This window comes from Bos indicus, chromosome 8, assembly GCF_029378745.1.
Source record: "Bos indicus isolate NIAB-ARS_2022 breed Sahiwal x Tharparkar chromosome 8, NIAB-ARS_B.indTharparkar_mat_pri_1.0, whole genome shotgun sequence".
NCBI lineage: Eukaryota > Metazoa > Chordata > Mammalia > Artiodactyla > Bovidae > Bos > Bos indicus.
Window position 1 is genome coordinate 77,192,913 of NC_091767.1, and position 22,114 is coordinate 77,215,026.

Here is a 22,114-nt window from a genome sequence, read left to right on the forward strand (position 1 = left end):
CTTCTGGACCTGAAGGAGGCTTTCAGGGGTGGGAGGAGGGGCGTGAGCGCGCGGCAAATCGGGCGGGAAGCAGCGAAAAAGGGTTAGGGCGCGCGCTGTGGCGGTTCCTAGTCTCACGGTCGCGTGCCCGGGAACTGCTGTTGCGCGAGGGGAAGGCGGGACGCCCAGGTCGGTGTAGGGCCAGATGAATGCCCCCGTTTCCACAGCCCACATTCGCGTCTTCTTCCCTCCCCGGTACTCCCCTCCGGCCCATGCTGCAGGGCGAGCTGCGCGTTGGTAAGTGCAGCCAGCTTGCCGGCCCGGCCCTCGCCGCGCTAACCCGCTGTCTGTAACGGGCCGCAGCGCCCTTCAGGCGTGGCCCGGGCAGGGGGCGCAGCCGGCAGGTTGCGGTCCGCGGTCGGCTGGAGGATCGGGCGGGATTCCGAGAAACGGTGGCAGTCTCGCCGGGCTGTGGCGGTCGAGCCTTGGAGTCCTGTACTGTTCGCCCCCTTTGCTTCCGGCCGGGAGCCTGCGCTCCCAGGGTCTTTACCGGGCTCTGCGTTCTGATGAAACTTTTTTTGCCCTTTTCTTTTCTTTATTAATGGGGCCTGTGATACGAGTATTTTATAGTGTCGTTGCTGTAGTTACGTGTGAAAAATTTCTGAAAGTACTGCTTTCATATCCTACAATGAATGCAAATCGCAAAATGAGCTGTAGACATCCGCTTTCCGTTCACTCGCCTTAAATCACCCACGGTGTGTCGGCAGTGACTTAGACTAAACCTCTCGCCCTCATATAGATATGTTATCGTCCTAGAGTGTTCGGGTTATACTTAGTGTTCGGCTACTTCTAAGGCCTTTGTGTCAGGCTTTGATGGGTTTTTTTTTGTTAAGGCCCTTAGGTCCAGAATCGGTGACAAACCTCGGAAATTACCAGTAGTAGTACCCAGTCTCCGCATCCCGACTCAACCCTCCAGCTCTCAACCACAACCCCAAACTTGTGTTGAAAAGTGAAAATGTTATACGTTACACATGAAGCTAAATCTACCGTTAGAATACACATTTTTTTGGGTAATGATGAATTTGTGCTGATTCATTCCATTGTAATTTGATTTCCCTCTTGAATACTTTGCAAATTAGATGTACCAGCATCTTAAAAAGTGTGTGATTTTGACCATCTATTTTACTTGCTTAATATGGAAGGAAACTCTTTTTAGGGGAAACTGAGGACTTCATGAAGCACCAAATATTTACTGGCGGGAATGGTAGTTAAGTACTGTTGGAGCATAATGTCTGGGATTGTGGGGTTTATAAAAGGCTCTCTGAGTTGTTTTTTAATGGCCCCCATCGTAAAGAATATTATAGTCTTGTTGGGAAGTAAAACTCAATGTGCGTTTGGTTTTATGATACATAGTTCAAATTCTTATTTAATGTTCAAGAAAAGTTGATTGAATGTATGAAGGGGCTGGGGATATTTGGATTATAGAGATTTAATCTGCCAGTCAGGATTTGCAACATTTAATTGAATCTGTCTTTCAAAACCAGGGACACTTCACTAACACAAATAGGCACATATAGGATAATGTACTAAGGGTGGTTTCTTTCAAACTAGTATTTCTGTTGAAACCATCATTTTCTGCCTTGGTAAACAGTGATGACTGGTGAGCAGGAACGCAAAGTAAAAAGCTCTTAAGAACTTCCCAGTTTCACTGTCTTCTGATTGGACCCTCAAACCTGAAAACTCTTATTCCCCTTTTCTAGATTTTTTTTTTAATCTAATTGTTTTCTTCCTTTACCTTTTAAAATTTGCTGTTTAGGTTTACTTTTTAAATAACAAGAAAGTCTGTTTTTTACAAACAATTTTATACCTGCTTCATTCAGAGACTTGCCAGTTTGAGGAAGGTCTGTCTTTTCGCCAACCTTTCTTTCATCCTCTGTTATTTTCAGCCAAGCTGTGTTATATCTGCTTATTCAAGGACTTAGCAACTTGATTGACATATTGTGCTCTTGTGTAATTAATTGTGTGATTATTTGGACTCCTGATGAATTTAAGTCTGGTATTACTTAGCTGTGGAATTTACATAAGGTAAACTAATATAATTGAGATTGTACTCTAGTCAGCTGGATGATTATTTAGAATTTTGTAACTATTATTTTTTGAGTTTGTGCCAGACTTTGTGCTGGCCGTTTAATGCTTATTACAGTCCTGTGAGTAAATTGTGGATAAGACAAAGAGAAGTTAAGGAACAAGTCTAAGGTCACAAAGCGTAGATGGGAATCAGACTCCTATACGTGTTTTCCGTCTTTCTCTTGTATTAGGTTATGGAGGATCCACAAGCAGCTCCACTAATTACTTCTTTCTGATTTCAGCCATTAAATATAAAATTTTCCCCATAATTTTCAGAAAGTGTCTTCTCAAAATTCTTGGGTTACCTTAATGTTATCCCCAAGAGTTAAAAACAGACTTACGTGTATTTTTTAAAGTAAAGGCAGTGGAAACATGAAACGGTTATAACTTAAATATTTGTTAGTGCTTTTAAGTCTTAACTATTGATTGAATGCCACATACCATGTCTAAAAGGATGGTACTTGTGCCTCTTCTTCTATTTGTTAAAAAATTGGAATATGTGAGGCTGACTGAAAATTAACTTATAGATGAAATTTGTATAAATCTTAGTATTGATGACTGATATTATAGAATTTTCCTACTCTGTTCTCTTCTGCTCAGTTCCTGCAGTCAATATCTAGAATGTAGATTGCTGTGTCAGCCAAGTTAAGCAGGAGCAAGATGTAACTCAGTTTTTAAAAAAATAATGTTTTCATGATTATAAAATTAATGGAGATTAATGTAATTTTACATATGGTCTTTTTTCCTAACAAAATAAAATAACATATTTTCATGTCATTAAATAGTCCTTAAAATATTTCTTTAAAAAACTATTTCCTGGATCCAGTGTGATTATGTATGTATTTATTTTACTGTTGTTGAACATTTAGTTTTTTTTTTCCACACTGTAAAAGCTTCGTGATAAGCACTCTGGCACATAAATCTTTGTCCTTATTTCTGAGTGTTTTCGTAAGATTAAGTTTTGAAAATAAAAGAAGTAGATCATATGGTGTGAACATTTCTTACTGTACAATTTCAACAACATATACTTTTTTTATATTCTTTTCATGGACAGTGATGTTTTTGAGGATCAAGGGCTGGGAAATTGTGGTGCTCTAGCTGACACCTGGAGAAGGCAATGGCAACCCACTCCAGTACTCTTGCCTGGAAAATCCCATGGATGGAGGAGCCTGGTGGGCTGTAGTCCATGGGGTGGCGAAGAGTCCGACATGACTGAGCGACTTCACTTTCACTTTTCACTTTCATACATTGGAGAAGGAAATGGCAATCTACTCCAGTGTTCTTGCCTGGAGAATCCCAGGGACGGAGGAGCCTGGTGGGCTGCTGCCTATGGAGTCGCACAGTCAGACACGACTGAAGTGACTTAGCAGCAGCAGCTGACACTTCCCTTGTGAGTTGCTTACCTGCAGTGACCATGGTTACTCAATTTCTCAAGAAAAGGAGGAACAAAAACCTTAGAAGTTCTCTTGAAGGAATAGATGCAAGTAATACAATTTACTAATTAAATACAATTAGTAAATAAACTCCTTAATAATTTAATTAACACAATTAAATTATTAAGGAGCTCAGTTATTGAAACCCAGTCTAAACTTTATAATTTCACATGATAATACTTTTTCCATTTAGCAATTTAATAAGCTTTTCTTTTAATAATTAATAAGCTTTTTTTTTTTACCTGTAGGAAAAAAATTTATATGTTAGAAACATCTTTTTATAAAATTGTTTTAACATGCATTTGTAGGCACTAAATTATGTTTTATATCAATATGCCCTCTACCTGTCTTTGCTGTTAAATGAAGAATTCTATGCATATTCTATGCAAATGTGCATTTAGTTATGGTAACGTTGTTATAAAATTATAGTACATCTCTGGAAGTGGAGATCCAAATCCTGAGGGTAGTATTTTAAGAAAATTATTTATTAGGAATTTGTCCAGACTACTGTCTGAAAGGATTTTTGTCACTTTCTGTGTTCAACAACACAAACAAGGAAATGCATGTTTGAAATAAGTACAAAATTTAAAAATGAATACATAAGTCTTAAAATATCAGTTTGTGATATTTAAAAAAATTTAAAACTGCTTTATATGGTACTTTAGTAGAGTTATAGCAAAAGGAAAAGTAATAGTGATAACACTGCTTTGAAGCTATTACAAAGATAGATGCAGTAGGTGATGTGTTTCTTTCATTTGACTTTGTAAATGAAATAATTTAGAATGTACTAGGTGAGCTTGTCATTTATATGAGATCAGAGCAAAGTCTGTTGATTGTTAATACTGTAGTGCTATTACAAACTAGCCATTTATGAATATGTTTTGTATGCAAGTGGGTATATGTAAATGAGAGACTGACTTTACTTTCTCTTTTCACTTAAGTCAAACAGCATCTAGAAAATGGTATACGAATGGAGATTAGCAGAATCTAGTTCAGAGCCTGATACTATGTATGATCTTTATGTCTTTAATCTTCATGCCTGTTTCATTCTCACCCAAATAGAAGACAGTACCTACCCTTTCTATCATAAATGACTATTTTGAGGTTTAGGTAATATTACAGATGTAAAATAATATATTTTGAAAAAGTTTAAAATCTTAAGAGGTTTTAATTTTTACTCACCCTTTTCTTCACTTCTCTGTTTATACAGCTATACTGCTGCTATATAGAATTGACACCACTGAAATTCATTTCTTTAATTTCATTTTCTATCCAGCCTTGACCTTTTCAATTCACAATCAGTCTTCCTTTTTTTTTGGTTTCTTCCTCCTCCTAGAAGTATTAACAGTATTAACTCCTACTATTTAACAGGTTCATGTAGAAAATGGCATTTGTGTTAAGTGTCTGCATGTAATAACTTAGGGGTGTATATGGTTATATACTATACTGTACATCCTGAATGATTCATAGTACAAAACATTCTGCAAACAATTTAATTGATGCGGCATTTATACTTGCTAATTCATTTAAATAATTCTAACTACCAAAAGTATACTTTCTTGATTTCAGTTTACTTAATGACTATCATCTCATTACAACACCCCTGCCAATTATACCAGGCCCATTTGCCAGTGTTGTGGTGGTTAAATTTTAGTGAAGAAAATAAAGTAACTTACTGAATGAGTACACCTGAGAGCCTTGGATATAGCTTAATTTTTGATGTTAATAATGTCAACAGATAAAAATAGATCTATTAAGTACAGATCTGTGTCTTGAAGATAAGATATCTCTCAACTATGGCATCATAAAATCATGCTTGGAGATTTTAACATGCCTTATTTTAATTAATTTCATGTGTTGATGGTATTTTGTTCTAGGTCCATCTTTTAAGCATACAGCTGAATTTGGTTTATTCAATTTGAGAGTATCTTTTAAGAGGTGAGTTAATCTATATTCATTATGATTGCTGATATATTTAGACTAATTTTTACCATCTTGTTAATTTCTGTTTATCAGTTCAGTTCAGTCGCTCAGTTGTATCCAGCTCTTTCCGACTCCATGGACTGCAGCGCGTCAGGCCTCCGTGCTCATCACCAGCTCCCAGAGCTTACTCAAACTCGTGTCCATTGAGTTGATTATGCCATCCAACCATCTCATCCTCTGTCATTCCCTTCTCCTGCCATCAGTCTTTCCAGCATCAGAGTATTTTCAGATGAGTCAGTTCTTTGTATCAGGTGTCCAAAGTATTGGAGTTTCAGCTTCAGCATCAGTCCTTCCAATGAATATTCAAGACTGATTTCCTTTAGGATGGACTGGTTGAATCTCCTTACAGTCCAAGGGACTCTCAAGAGTCTTCTCCAACACCACAGTTCAAAAGCATCAATTCTTTGGTGCTCAGCTTTCTTTATCGTTCAGCTCTCACATCCATACATGACTACTGGAAAAATCATAGCTTTGACTAGACAGACCTTTGTTGACAAAGTAAAGTCTCTGCTTTTTAATATGCTGTCTAGGTTGGTGATAGCTTTTCTTCCAAGGAGCAAGCGTCTTTTAACTTCATGGCTGCAGTCACCATCTGCAGCGGTTTTGGAGGCCCCAAAATAAAGTCTGTCACTGTTTTCACTGTTTCCCCATCTATTTGCCATGATGTGATGGGATGAGAGTCCATGATCTTAGTTTTCTTAATGTTGAGTTTTAAGCCTGCTCTTCCACTGTCCTCTTTCACTTTCATCAAGAGGTTCTTTAATTCCTCTTCGCTTTTTGCCATAAGGGTGGTATCATCTGCATATCTGAGGTTATTGATATTTCTCCCGGCAATCTTGATTCCAGCTTGTGCTTCATCCAGTCCAGCATTTCTCGTGATGTACTCTGTATATAAGTTAAACAAACAGGGTGACAATATATAGCCTTGGCATACTCCTTTCCCAATTTGTAACCAGTCTGTTTTTCCATGTCCAGTTCTAACTGTTGCTTCCTGACCTGCATACAGGTTTCTCAAGAGGCAGGTCAGGTGGTCTGGTGTTCGGATCTCCTTCAGAATTTTCCACAGTTTATTGTGGTTCACACAGTCAAAGGCTTTGGCATAGTCAATAAAGCAGAAATAGATGTTTTTCTGGAACTCTCTTGCTGTTTTGATGATCCAACGGATGTTGGCAATTTGATCTCTGGTTCCTCTGCCTTTTCTAAATCCAGCTTGAACATCCGGAAGTTCACGGTTCACGTACTGTTGAAGCCTGGCTTGGAGAATTTTGAGCATTTCTTTGCTAGCATTGAGATGAGTGCAATTGTGTGGTAGTTTGAGTATTCTTTGGCATTGCCTTTCTTTGGGATTGGAATGAAAACTGATCTTTTCCAGTCCTGTGGCCACTACTGAGTTTTCCAAATTTGCTGGCATATTGAGTGCAGCACTTTCACGGCCCCGTTCCCTTTGTGCCTTCTTTTGGATTGTTTTCTTTATTCTGTGTTTTTCTCAGCAAATTTGAAAATCAGTTGTTATATTTCTATCATTTTGGTGTTTGTCTTCAGTATTTTTATTAAGTATATAATTTACATTCAGTAAAATTTATGTTCTTTTTGATGTATAGTTCTGTGAGCTTTGACAAACATTAGTCGCATGACCATTGCTGTCACCTGTTACTATGGTGCTGCCTTTTCCATTGTTGTTATTCAGTTGCTAAGTTGTGTCTGATTCTTTGCAACCCCATGGACTGCAGCATGCAAGGCCTTCCTGTCCTCCACTCTCTCCTGGAGTTTGCTCAAGTTCATGTCCGTGAAGTTGGTGATACCTTTCCATAATGCCCTGTAACTGGAATTATACAGTCTTTGTCTAACTTTTACCTAGCATGCTGCATTTGCTATTTGTTTCAGTCTATTCGGGCTACTATGACAAAATAGCATAAACTGAGTGGTTCATAAATGACAGAAATTTATTTGAAAACTGAAAAGTCCATGGTCAAGGTGATGGCAGATTTTGTGGGTGTCTGATAAGGACATGCTTCCTGGTTCTTGGATGACAGCCTTTTTATAGCAACCTCTTGTGGCAGACGGAGAAGGCGATGGCACCCCACTCCAGTACTCTTGCCTAGAAAATCCCATGGATGGAGGAGCCTGGTAGGCTACAGTCCATGGGGTTGTGAAGAGTCGGACACGACTGAGGGACTTCATTTTCACTTTAATGCATTGGAGAAGGAAATGGCAACCCACTCCAATGTTCTTGCCTGGAGAATCCCAGAGACCGGGGAGCCTGGTGGGCTGCCGTCTATGGGGTCGCACAGAGTCGAACACGACTGAAGTGACTTAGCAGCAGCAGTGGAAGTGGGGAGTCTGAGCCACTGGGCCACCAGGGAATTTCTATGAGGGCTTCATTCTCATAATCTAAGCACTTCACAGAGGCCCCACCTCCCGATACCATCACATTGGGTATTAGGATTTCAACATACGAATTTTCTGAAGGAGAATATCTGTAGCAGTATTCATCTTTGTTATTGCATTTATTAGAAGTGTATTCTTTTTTAACACTGAATGATATTTCATTGTAATGATGTACTATTATTTGTCCATGAAGGACATGTGGGTTGTTTCTGATTTTTGGTGAAACAAGCTGCTGTAATTGTTCACATACAGATTTTTAATGAATGTAAGTTTTCATTTCTCTTGAGTAAATACCTAGTAATGCTGGGTTGCATGATGAGTGTATATTTAACTTTGTAAGAAAATACTGAACTGTTTTTCTTCCTAATAAACTGCTAAACTGTTTTTCTTCCTAAAAATCTGCTAAACTGTTTTTTAAAGTGATTGTGCTATTTTGCTTTCCAACCAGCAGTGTATGAGAATTCCAGTACTTGGAATTATCAGTTGTCTTTTTTATTTTAGCTATATTTTAATTTTAGATTTCCGTAATGTCTTGTCATTTTGCATATCTTTTGGTGAAATGTCTATTCAGCTCTTTTGCTCCTTTTAAAATTAGTTTGTTTTCCTATTGAATTTTTTAAAAGATTTTTTTCTTTTTTTTGGTGTGGACAATTTTTAGTTCATTTTTATTGAATATGTTGCATATTGCTTTTTGTTTTATGTTTTGTTTTTTCGGCTGTGAGTCATGTGAGATTTTAGCTCCCCCACCAGGGGTTGAAGCCACACCCTCTGCATTGGAAGGTGATGTATTAACCACTGGACTGCCAGGGAAGTCCTCCTATTGAATTTTAAAATTATTTTTGTAATCTAAATATGTCTTTTGTCAGTTACCTATTTCTCCCAGTCTGTGGCTTGTCTTTTTTGTTTGTTTGGCTTGTTTTTATACTTTAAGCAGTGTCTTTCATAGAGCAGAATTTTAAAATTTTGGTGAAGCTCAATTCATTAGTTTCTTTCTTTTATGAATTATGTATGCTTCTAGTGTTGTATCTGAGGAAACTTTTAAGAAACTAAGATCACAAAGATTATTCTCCTAACTTTCCTTCCCCTTAAAAAAATATAATTGACATATAACATTTTAGGTTCAGTTGTACAACATCATAATTTGTATTATTGCAGAAAGTGAAGTCGCTCAGTCATGTCTGACTCTTTGCAACCCCATGGACTGTAGCCCACCAGGCTCCTCCATCCATGGGATTTTTCCAGGCAAGAGTACTGGAGTGAGTTGCCATTTCCTTCTCCAGGGAATCTTCCCGACCCAGGAATCAAACCTGTGTCTGCTGCATTGCGGGCAGACTCTTTACCAACTGAGCCACCAGGGGATCCCTATTATTGCAGAACTCACCACAGTTAAGCCCAGATGACATCCATCACCACACTTAGTTACAGAATTTTATATTTCTTGTGATGAGAACTTTTAAGATCTACTCTCTTAACTTTTAAATATGCAATATAGTATTTTAACTACAGTGACCATACTGTACATTACATTTCTATGACTTAACTGATTTTATAACTGGAAGTTTGTACCTTGTGACCCCTTTCGTCTGTTTCGCCCACCCCTGACCTCTGGCAGCTGTCAATCTGTTTTCTGTTATATGTGAGCTTTTTTTTTTCTCCTAGCTTTTTTAGTTTTCACATTTATATCTGTGCTTCATTTAGAGTTAATTTTTGTATGTGGTATGAGGTACTGGTTGCGGTTTAAGTTTTTGTGTGTGGAGATATCCCTACCTCTTTGAGAATATTAATAATAGTTTTTTTTGAAGTTTTTTGTATTCTTTCATAGTCACTTTATTCTTATTTTTTAAACATTTAAGATTCTGCATTTAAAAACAAACTTCTCCAGGTATAAATTCTTCTCTTGGTTGTGTGTCCTGATGTGGCTCATCATGGTAATTTTCCTCAAATATAGTTTTGGCTTGAGAGCTCATGTTGGATAGAGGTTTTTCCCTTTGGTGTGTTTTTGGAGTTGCTTCAACCTGCCCTCTGACTGGCATAGGTCTAGATCAGCTGTGTCCTTAGAGATTTGGGTATTTAGTGAATAGCCTGGTTCTGGACCATGTTGTATTCTATACAAGTGGTATACTCTATGTATCTATTCTTAGATTATCTCTGTTCTCTCCATAGGCCATAGGTAGGTGCTGAATAGAACATTTTTGGGCACAATTCTAGCAAGTAGTCTGTTGTGCCCTATAGTTGGCATACTGGGCCCTTAGAGCCTTGTAGCTTTCGCCTGCAAGTCCCCTTTTCCTGGTGTCTTTAGTGCCCACTTAAAACTCTAAAGTAAAAGTTTCTCAGTCGTGTCCAACTCTTTGTAACCCCATGGACTGTACCGTCCATTGAATTCTCCAGGCTAGAATGCTGGAGTGGGTAGCTCTTCCCTTCTCCAGGGGATCTTCTTAACCCAGGGATCGAACCCAGGTTTCCCGCATTGCAGGTGGATTCTTTACCAGCTGAGCCACCAGAGAAGCCCAAGAATACTGGAGTGGGTAGCCTATCCCTTCTTCAGGGCATCTTCCTGAGTTCCTGGCCCAGAAGTTTTTACTCTTTGTTATTGAGTGTAGCTATGTATTTAAAGTTTTATCTTGTTTCTTGTATATCCTAGATAGAGGTCCTGTATGTACAAAATCAAGAAGAATATGCTTATTGTCCTTTCTTTTGTACACAAAAGTTAGCATGCTGTGTTTTGTTTTTCTTAGCAACAAGTTAGAGAATATTTCCATTTGATAAACCAGAGGGCTCGTGTAGAGATTGTTGGTTTCTTTGTTAAAGAGACATGCTGATTTGACTCTACATGGTTTATTTTTATCAGAATGGGCATGGACCTCTCCTACCTCTCCTATCTGTTTTCACATTGTTTTTCATACATGATTTAAAATGTATCTGTACTCTTAATTATTTTCTTCAAAGTAAAGATTCATCAGTTTGGTAGTTATGACCTTCTTAATTCTTCCTCCTAAAATGTTATTCTTGTATTTCTCATAATAACTGTAACTCTTCCTTTAAATTTTAACCATTTGTTGAATTAGTAATGTGACTACTTATTTAGGGTCACAGAGCTTGTAAGTAAAAGAAATTTGGCACCAGACTTGTACACTGAACCTCTGGATTATATGTTAGTCTCCTTTTTTATTTCATTTTTTTAACACAATAAAGGGTTTTTACTTTTAAATGACTATCAGTATATCAAATAATAACATGTTAACAAATTCTTGAATTCTGTTATCTAGTAATTTTGATTAAAAAATGCTAAAAGTAGCCCAAACAATTTTACTAGCATTCATTGTTTTTTTAGCCAGAAAGGACTGTTTTAAGGCTAGATGCTGCTTAGTACAGGTTACAAATAACTACTTACTATTTTTTTCATAGATAAAGCCCCTGACCTTCAGAAAGCTTTAGGGGAAAAAAAATTAATCCCCCTTTTTAAGTTAAAAATTAAAAAAAAAACTATACCTACAAAAAAAGTCAGTGTGTGTGTATATGTATATGTATAGACACATATTTGTCGCTTGAGCTAAAAGATGTAGGAAACCAGACAATATATGCCTATTAAATTTCTAAGAAATGCAAGGTTAAAAAAAGAAATATTTGTATAAACTCTAAGTTTTTACAAGGATGCTAGATTTACTATTTTCTAAAAATGAGAGGACCTACTATATAATATACAGAAATAATTTAATGCCTTTTCACAAGAATATGTCTTGAACTAGTCCATGGGACAGGACTTCTTCCCTGGTCCATTTATGCAGTAGTTTTTATGGATCTGCCAGATGGTGCAGACAAAGGCTGAGAGGTTATCTAGGACTTCATCCCTGTTTTGCCAGAAGTAAACCTGAAGGATAGTCATCCCTGGGTCTCCTTTTCCACATCACTGCTGCAGCTGCCATGGCATCCAGAGCTCTGGCTTCTTTAACTTTGAGCCCTTCTCCCTCTGTAGGCGGTCAGTTTCAATTTCAGCTGCTTTGGCCTCCTTTCACCTTAGGTTGCTTGTGAACCTCCGACATCTTCTCCTATCCTTTAATTTTCACGGTAGCCCTCTGCAGTAAGGAAGGCAAGGAAGCAACCTAAGATAGAGTGTCTAAGTTTCTTGTGGTCCCTTGCTTTTGTTTATTTCATTCCAAACCTCATGTTTTTAGTGTGTACTACCTCCACTCTACCCTGATTGATAATAGGAACCTTCAAAACCATACCATCAAACTCTTGCACTTACAAAAATAGGCCAGTGATTGTTTCTGCAGCTTCCTCTTATAACCCTTACTGTTTTTTGTCTTAGCTCTCAGGCCATTTCTGAGCAATAGAGGTTACAAGTACTCCACTGAACAACCAGTTCTAAATCCTGTCATCAAATCCTGTGCTCCTGTTCCAAATGGTAAGTTTTCTTATGGGCATATTAAAACTTTATAAATTTAGAGTCTTCCTCTGTTGAAGGAAAAAATTTAATTTGTGAGAAAAGCTTAGTCTTTTTAGTGTTTTGCTACTTTTTTTAATCATACTGAGAAAATCAGAAGTATATTTACGTGATACGACTGTTGAGAATCATTTAGATAAATAAGATGCTTTACATCAGCTAAGAATCTGTTACTTGTTATAATTTTACCTGATTATTATATTAATATAATAACTACTAACATTGTATGTATTGCGTAGGTCTGACATTGTGCTTTACAAATGTTAATCATGTAATCCTCACAACAGCCCCATTAGGTAGGAGGTGGTATTGACATTTTATAGATGAAAAAACTAGGTTAGAAGAAGTTAAGAAATTTATGCTAGGCTGTAGAGCTTATAATTTGACAGAGCTAGCCTTCAAACCTTTATATATCTGTCTCACATTTTTTGCTTTTCTCATTGTACCATCTGATTACTTGTGGCATTTGAATTTTTGCTATGTAGAAAGTCAAAGAATTACATGCTAGAGAGAAAGTCTAAAGGTTTGGCTACTCCTGTTTGTGCATTGTAGAGAATTATAGAAACTCTATTTAGATATACTGAATTACAATAATTTTTTTGTTTGTTTTCAGGTAATAGATGCCTAATATTTCCTTTATGTGAAAGAAATGAGTGTAACTAGTATTGCATTAAGAGTTGAAACCTGGCTTTCAGCTACATGGCATGTTAAAGTGCCTGTAACGTGGCTAGAAGCTTGTATTAACTGGATCCAAGAAGAAAATGATCATGTTAATTTGAGTCAGGCACAAATGAATAAACAAGTGTTTGAGCAGTGGCTCCTTACCGACCTGAGAGATTTGGAGCATCGTCTTTTACCTAGCGGCATTTTAGAAACTCCGAAAGGAGAACTGAATGGATTTTTTGCTCTGCAGATTAATTCATTGGTTGATGTAAGTCAGCCTGCATATGCCCAGATACAAAAGTTGAGAGGAAAGAATACAACCAATGACCTAATTACAGCTGAAACACAAGTAACCCCCAAACCTTGGGAAGCAAAGCCTTCACGAATGTTGATGCTACAGCTAACTGATGGAATTGTACAAATACAAGGAATGGAATATCAGTCTATTCCAGCTCTGCATAGTGATCTTCCTCCAGGTACAAAAATTTTGATTTATGGAAATATTTCTTTCCGTCTTGGTGTTCTCTTATTGAAACCAGAAAATGTGAAAATGTTGGGAGGAGAAGTCGATGCTCTTTTAGAGGAATATGCCCAAGAAAAAGTTCTTGCAAGATTAATTGGGGAACCTGATCCTATAGTTTCAGTCATACCAAATAATTCTAACCAAATCATCCCCAGAATTACGGATGTTCTAGATCCTGCGTTGGGACCTTCTGATGAAGAACTCTTGGCAAGTCTTGATGAAAATGATGAGCTTGCAGCAAATAATAATACCTCTTTGGAAAGAAGTTGTTTCATAGGTAATTCCTCAAATACTGTTCCCATCAGACAGTCAGATTTTGAAACAGAATTTGTTATTTCTCCAAGGCCAAAGGAGAAACCACGAAACCAATCTATGCTTTTTACTGATGAGGAATTAGATGACTTTTCATTGGAGGAGGCCTTACTTTTAGAAGAAGCTGTCCAGAAAGAACAGATGGAGACCAAAGAATTACAGCTATTGACTTTGAACAGAACTACAGATGAAAGTATAGAGAAGTTTTCACATAGATCTAATACTCTAAATAATTTTTCTTTTATTTGCAAAAATGGAAACAATAATTGGAGTGAAAAAAATTTATCTGAGCAAATGACTAGTGAAGACAAATCTCTTAGTTGTCCATCTACTAGAGACCAAAACAGTAGTAGTCTTTCAGTTAATCATAATGTACCTCTACCCCATGATTTTACAAATAAAGGTAAGAGCTCAGAGACATATAAAATAAAACAAATTAGCAGTTCAGATGGACATTCCTTAAATAATAAAATGTTCAATGGAGAGCTAGTCAGTAATGTACCAAAAAGGAGTTCAGATGTTCCTAATGAAAATGAGCACCATTTACAGACTTGTTCTTTACAATTGTCAGAGAATAGCACTGGACTTCCTATCACCATGGATTTGTATTCTCCACCCTTTATCTATTTGTCTGTTCTAATGGCCAGCAAACCAAAGGAGGTTACAACAGTGAAAGTCAAAGCATTTATTGTAACTTTAACCGGAAATCTCTCAAGTTCTGGTGGCATTTGGAGTGTAAGAGCAAAAATTTCTGATGGTACTGCATATCTAGATGTAGACTTTGTAGATGAAATACTTACTAGTCTGATAGGGTTTTCAGTATCAGAAATGAAACGGTTGAAAAAGGATCCTTGTAAATACCAAAAGTTCCTGGAAGGTTTGCAGAAATGTCAGAGAGAGCTAATAGATTTGTGCTGTCTGATGACTATTTCATTTAATCCCTCCTTGTCTAAGGCAATGGTACTGGCATTACAAGATGTTAATACGGACCACCTTGAGAACCTAAAGAGGAGATTAAAGAAATAATTTATTGAAATAGTATTAGAAAACAATTCAAATAAGCAAGGAAATATTTAGAATTAAATTTGTCCTTTTACTTTCACAACTTTTTGAAAAGGAAGTTTCATAACTGATTTCAGTTTAATTTTAAAATGCTTGATCATGATTGTGTGTTTAAGTTTTTTTAATAAAGTTTTTTGTAGTAAGTTTGCTGAATGAATTTAATGACCCATTGTTGTTGAGAAATTTTGTTTTCCACTTGTTATTTCACATAAGGTGACTGGTAAAGTATTGGTGTTTACCAATGAGTCATACTGTTGAAAGAAGGTTAACAATTATAAGTAGGTAGTTGAGTACTTCTAATTTGTACCCCAAAAGATTTGTTTATAATGTTTTTCTTAGGAAAAAATGTAAATCCAGTGGAATAGAATGTTAGACTTTCAGATGTTAATTGTTTTGCTGGTTTTTATTTTGCTGATTGTAAATATTTTGTCTGGTATATTTAAGGCAATTATTATCTTAACTAGATACCATTTCAAAGATTATATTGAATAGTTAAAAACTTGATTTTCAAGGATAATCTATTAAGAAGATCCAGTTAACTTTTGGGGGGATTAAAATAAGATGTATATCTATGTCTTTAGTTGTTATCTCCTTTCTGAATTAGTTTTACATGTAAGTCTTCCTTTAGTTTTGTTGGAAGTGCTGATTTCTTTTTCAAGGGAGGCTGTTTCCCACTTCCCATTTTGCTGTTAAAAAATCACATTTGAAAGGTTAAGTTATTTTTATTATTCTTTTTTTAAAATGTAAATTAAAGTATCTTTAAAACATTAAATAATAAACACATGGCATTTTTAAAGAAATGTAATAGGAAATATCTGGAAGTAAGATAAATACATATATAAAAATATGATATGGATATAGCAGAAAAATATTCTAAAAATCTTTTGTTATTATTGGTTGAAGGATAATTATCAGAGTTCAAGGCACAATCCAGATTTTGCTGCTGTATCCTTTGATAATAACCACTTCTATGTCCTTGCATAGCTTATTTACTACAAGAGGCCTAAATGGATGGTATTATCTTTCATTATCTTTATTCTAAGTGTTCTCCTGTACTCTGTCTCTGTGAGTAGTGCTTGAAAGCTGTTATTAAATTTTATTTTCTCTTCATATTCAGTTACTGAAGACTGGGTATAATACTTAACAGTCTTCCCAGGTGATGCTAGTGGTTAAAGAGCCCACCTGCCAATGCAGGAGACATAAAAGGTGTGGGTTTGATCTGTGGGTCAGGAAGATCTCCTGGAGGAGGGTATGGCAACCCACTCCAGTATTCTTGCTGGAGAATCCCATGAACAGAGGAGCCTGGTGGGCTACAGTCCATATGGTTGCTAAGAGTCAAAGTTGCAAAGACACTACTGAAGCTTCTTAACAGGCACACACACAGTACTTTACCACATCAATCCTTTCTTCTGTATTGGACCTTTGTTTCTGACTCTAGTCTTCACTGGCCTGGAGTATTCCAGTAGGATTACTAATTGGCCTGTGCTTTGTTTTGTCCTTAAGCCTTTAACCATAATTCTGCCTGAATGATCTTTCTGACCATTCTTGTTTATTAATAAACTTCTTATTTACTACTCTTTGTTGCCCTCTGATACCAACCTTTTCCAAACTCTTCATCTAGTATGTATGACCTTTTGCAGTCTGGTCCTTGCCTTCCTTTTCAGCCTTGCCTTGCCTCCTTATTCTTCACCTACTTCGTCTGCCGGTAAATTTTAGTCGAACTTGTTCCACAAATGTGGGGAATATACTTCATACTTATATTCTAGCTCACAGTAATAACCCTACCTCCCAGATTTCCACTCAACTTAAGCTTTAGATGCCCATTGAAGTGTTTCATAAATTTCCCTATCCACTTTCATGCCCTTTGTATATTGTATAGACTATTATTTATGTTTTATTATACTTTTTTGCTTCCTGTATTCTACTGCTACATTTTGGGCAGAATAATTCTTTTGTAGAGAGCTGTCATGGGGACTCTTTAGCAACATCCTGGCCTCTACATGTGATGTAGAATCCTTCCAGTTATAGATGAATGGATAAAGAAGTTGTGGTACATAAATACAATGAAATATTACTTAGCCATAAAAAGGAATGAATTTGAGTCAGCTGAACTGAGATGGATCAACCTAGAGCCTGTTATACAGAGTAAAGTAAGTCAGAAAGAAAAATATCATAAATTAAAACATACATAGAAAAGACAGAGAGACCAGAGACCAAATTGCCAACATCTGCTAGATCACTGAAAAAGCAAGAGAATTCAGGAAAACATCTACTTTTCCTTTATTGACTATGCCAAAGCCTTTGACTATGTGGATTGCAACAAACTGTGGAAAATTCTTAAAGAGATGGGAATACCAGACCACCTGACCTGCCTCTTGAGAAATCTGTATGTAGGACAAGAAGCAACAATTGGAACTGCACATGGAACAACAGACTGGTTCCAAAATTGGGAAAGGAGTACGTCAAGGCTTTATATTGTCACCCTGTTTGTTTAACTTACATGCAGAGTACATCATGCAGAATGCTGGGCTGGATGAAGTACAAGCTGGAATCAAGATTGCCGGGAGAAATATCAATAACCTCAGATATGCAGATGACACTACCTTTATGGCAGAAAGCGAGGAACTAAAGACCCTCTTGAAAGTGGAGAGTGAAAAAGTTGGCTTAAAACTCAACATTCAGAAAACTAAGATCATAGCATCTGGTCCTATCACTTCATGGCAATTAGATGGGGAAACAATGGAAACAGAGACTATTTTTTTGGGTTCCAAAGTCACTGCAAATGGTGACTGCAGCCATGAAGTTAAAAGATGCTTGCCCCTTGGAAGAAAATCTATGACCAACCTAGACAGCATATTAAAAGGCAGAGATATTACTTTACCAACAAAGATCCATCTAGGCAGAACTGTTTTTTCCAGTAGTCATGTATAGATGTGAGGGTTGGACTATAAAGGAAGCTGAGCACCAAAGAATTGATGCTTTTGAACTGTGGTGTTGGAGAAGACTCTTGAGAGTCCCTTGGACAGCAAGGAGATCCAACCAGGCAGGCCTAAAGGAAATCAGTCCTGAATATTTATTGGAAGGACTGATGCTGAAGCTGAAACTCCAATACTTTGGCCACCTGATACAAAGAACTGACTCATTGGAAAAGACCCTTTAGCTGGGAAAGATTGAAGGCGAGAGGAGAAGGGGGGGTGGCAGCAGGATGAGGTGGTTGGATGGCATCACCGATGTGATGGACATAAGTTTGAGTAGGCTCCAGGCGTTGGTGATGGACAGAGAAGCCTGGTGTGCTGCAGTCCATGGGGTCGCAAAGTCAGACACGAGTGAGTGACTGAGCTGAACTGAAAACATACACATGGAATTTAGAAAAATGGTATTGATGAACCTATTTGCAGGGCAGGAATAGAAACACAGACAGAGAACAGACTTGTAGACACAGTGGGGGAAAGAGAGGGTGGGATGAATTGAGAGAGTAGCATTGAAACATCCCTTATCTTATGTAAAATATTAATCCCACCAGGCTCCCCGGTCCCTGGGATTGTCCAGGCAAGAACACTGGAGTGGGGTGCCATTTCCTTCTGCAATGCATGGAAGTGAAAGTGAAGTCGCTCAGTCGTGTCCGACTCTTAGTGACCCATGGACTGCAGCCTACCAGGCTCCTCCGTCCATGGGATTTTCCAGGCAAGAGTACTGGAGTGGGGGTGCCATCGCCTTCTCCTGGCACTTAAATTACCTGTGTGATAATCTCCAATTGGGAATTTAACATAAAAAAGAATGACCCTGTGGGAACCTGGCAGAAGCAAATGTAAAGTGGAAAAATGGGTATAAGCAGATCATCTTTAACTTCTTAGGAGTGAATCTGCTTTCAGAGATTATATGTTCTTTGCTCCTGCATTCTGTATATCTTATATGTATTGATCGCTACTCTAAGCCACCACTGCTTGCGACTGGTGGGTATATCTGCTCAATTCTGGAGTTAGCAGGCAATAAAAGAAATGCTCAGAGAGCCATGGACTTAATATGTGCAAGAGGGAAACAAAAGAGAAAAGATGAAAATATCAACAGGGGATTGGGTATTTTAAAAAACTAAAAGACTGTAACAGCTGAAATTTTGAAAAGTCAATGAATGAGCTTAACACCAGATGAAACACAGCTGAAGACAGTGAAATTTGGTCAGAAGAAAAAATTCAGAGTATATAGAGACAAGAGGATGGAAAAGAACCAAAAAGTGATAAAACACCAAGAAGGGCTAACACTACTGTAACTGTAGTCCCCCCAAAAGAGAGGAAATAGAGGATACTTAGAGTTAATGCTTAAGAAATTTTACAATTTAGGGAAATTAAGCTGCAAATTCTGGAAGTCACACAAAACCTGAGCAAAATATATTCAGAGTAATCATACCTGTGCAAATATCAATACCATTGAAAGCTAAAAAAAAAAAAAAAATCCAGAATCCAGAGCAGTGAAAGAAGGCATATTTCAAAGCACCAGAATATACCCAGTGTGAATCATGATGTTGTGCACCTGTAACATAATGCCAATTTTACTTCAGTTAAAAAATTTGGGAATCAAAAGATGGGATGTCATTTTCAAAGTGACAAAAAATAAGTACCAACTTAAAGAGTTCTATACAAAGCAAAAATGCCCTCAATAGTAAGGGTGCAACTGGTAAAATTAAGAAAATTTCATACACAAAAATAATTTTTTCCCTAACTACACAAAAATGTCTTTAAGCAGAAGGAAAATGATAACCAAATGGAAGCTTAGAGATGCAAGAAGGAATGAACAGCTGAAAGAGTAAATATACGGGTTAAATGAATAGTGATTTTGAAATGGAAATAATGTTTTGAGGGTTTTAAAAAAAAAAACAAAAACCCAAAGGACTAAACTACATGAAAACAACAGCATTTAAATTGGGTGAGGAATAAAGAAAAGTATTTTAAGGTCCTATGTCTGAGAAAAGGTTAAAGTTGTAGTTTTATATTAGACTTGAATATTCAGAGTTTTATGTTATAATAATGAGTATCTACACTGAAAGATTTATAAGAGTTTATCACTATATATTAATGGAATAAAAATAACAATAACAAAAAGTATACTCAATACAAAAAGCAAGAAAGAGAAAAGAACAAAATGGTGTATAGGAAAAACATTTGGTGAGGTGGTAAATTTAAATCCAAATGGATCAGAAATTACATTAAATGTAAATAAGCTAAGTCTTCCTATAAAAGACAAAAATTGTCAGTAACATAATCCAATTACAGTCAAACTTTGTTTTATTGTGCTTTGCTTTATTGCAGCTTTTATAAATTGAAGGTTTGTGGCAACCCTGTGTCAAGCAAGTCTTTGGTACCATTTTTCTGACTTATTTTAAAGTATATACATCTTTTTAGACATAATGCTACACACAGTCTACAGTACAGTGTAAACACGGGCTTCCTAGATGGCTCAGTGGTAAGGAATCTTCCTGCCAGTGGAGGAAATGTGAGTTCAATCCCTGGGTCAGGAAGATCCCTTGGAGAAGGAAGTGGCAAACCCACTCCAGTGTTACTGGCTGGGAAGCTGCATGGACAGAGGAGCCTGGTGGGCTACAGTCCATGGGGGTTGCAAAAGAGTCAAACATGACTTAGCAGCTAAACAACAGTGTAAACAAAACCTTTATGTGCACTGGGAAAACAAATTTGTGTGATTGACTGTTGTGATAATTGCTTTATTGTGGAGGTGTAGGACTGAACCCACAATATCTCCGAGGTATGCTTGTATATACAAGAGACACACATAAAATGTAAGGATGCAAAAGAATGAAAGGATATAAAAATATATATAAACACTGGAAAAAAGCTGCTATGGCTATATTAATATCAAACAAGTTTGGGCCAAAGACTTACTAGTAGTAAAGAGAGTTGATAAGACTAATTCAACAGGGAGATTTGGCAATTCTAAATATATAGAATTCAATATATTGTGTCTCAGTTTATCAGAGAACTACAAGGAGAAATGAGAAACCTGCAATCATAGAGGAAGATCACATAGTAACCAAAATTGGTAGAGTTACAGAAAATACTATTGACCTAATAACCGTGTATAGGCTACTGTACTCAACAAATAATACAGTTTTTCATGGACACATGGAGCATTTACAAAAATGACAATTCTCTATACTGGAAAGCAAATCTAAACAAGATTAAAAAATTTGTAACCAGAGCATAATTCTTTGATTGTAATTAAAAAACAAAAACAACAACAAAGGGGGAAGGGTAGAAAATGTCATGTTTAGAAAATACAAAACATACTCCAAAGTAACCTTGGTTTAAGGAAGAATCCACAATGAAAGAAAATATTTAAAAAATAAAGTATCAATGTATGAGGTGTGGACAAAACTGCTTAGAGAAGCACTTTATATTTTTATTAGAATAAAGGCTAAAAGTCAGTGAAAAAGAAAGTGAAGTCGCTCAGTTGTGTCTGACTCTTAGTGACCCCATGGACTGTAGTCTACCAGGATTCTCCATGGGGTTTTCCAGGCAAGAGTACTGGAGTGGATTGCCATTTCCTTTTCCAGGGGATCTTCCCAACCCAGGGATCGAACCCGGGTTTCCCATGTTGTAGGCAGACTTACTGTCTAAGCCAGCAGGGAAGTCCTAAGTGAGTTGAACATTTATCCCAGTATGTTATAAACTGCAAATGAAGCACAAAGAGGGAAGAAATAAGAGCTTAATTTACTGAAATAGGAATCAGATGTCATAAAATTAACAAAGTTAAGAGTTGCTTCTTTGAGAAGATTAAAATGAAGGAAAAAGTATGAAGACACAAATATCGGAAATGAAGTGGAGATAATCACTGCTTAATCTACATACATTAAAAATCTAAGAGGATATGAATAACAATGCTGAGGCATTGAACAGTTTAGATGAAATGATCAAATACCTGAAAAACTACAGATAGAAGAAAGACAAATCTGAACCATTCCATATTTGCTAAAGTAGTTATTTCTGACAAGGAAATAATAGTCTTCAATTAATGATATGGGACAACTCCATAGCCACATGCAAAACAATGAAGTTGAACCTATACCTCACATTATATACCAAAATTAACTCCAAGTTTACTGAGTACTCATATGTAAGAACTGTAACTTAAAACTCTGGAAGAAAACATAGTTGTAAGTTTTTGTGACCTTGAATGGGACAATGGCTTTTT

The 22,114-nt window shown here is 36.9% G+C and overlaps 1 protein-coding gene across 8 annotated transcripts; it reads left to right on the top strand.

Moving 5' to 3' along the window:
- The first annotated feature begins 20 nt into the window (after positions 1-20).
- Positions 21-19,370, top strand: RMI1 (RecQ mediated genome instability 1). 8 transcript variants are annotated; one of them, XM_070795046.1, is made up of 6 exons: positions 25-276; positions 873-1,049; positions 5,417-5,477; positions 9,066-9,166; positions 12,220-12,315; positions 12,968-19,370. In XM_070795046.1, exon 6 carries the CDS (start codon positions 13,004-13,006, stop codon positions 14,876-14,878), a length of 1,875 nt encoding a protein of 624 aa, XP_070651147.1. In that variant the 5' UTR covers positions 25-276; positions 873-1,049; positions 5,417-5,477; positions 9,066-9,166; positions 12,220-12,315; positions 12,968-13,003; the 3' UTR covers positions 14,879-19,370. The 8 variants fall into 8 exon arrangements, with proteins under 8 accessions (XP_019822043.2, XP_070651147.1, XP_019822041.2 ...); XM_019966484.2 differs by lacking the exon at positions 9,066-9,166 and having other exon boundaries at positions 21-168; XM_019966482.2 differs by lacking the exon at positions 9,066-9,166.
- The last annotated feature ends 2,744 nt before the right edge of the window (positions 19,371-22,114 follow it).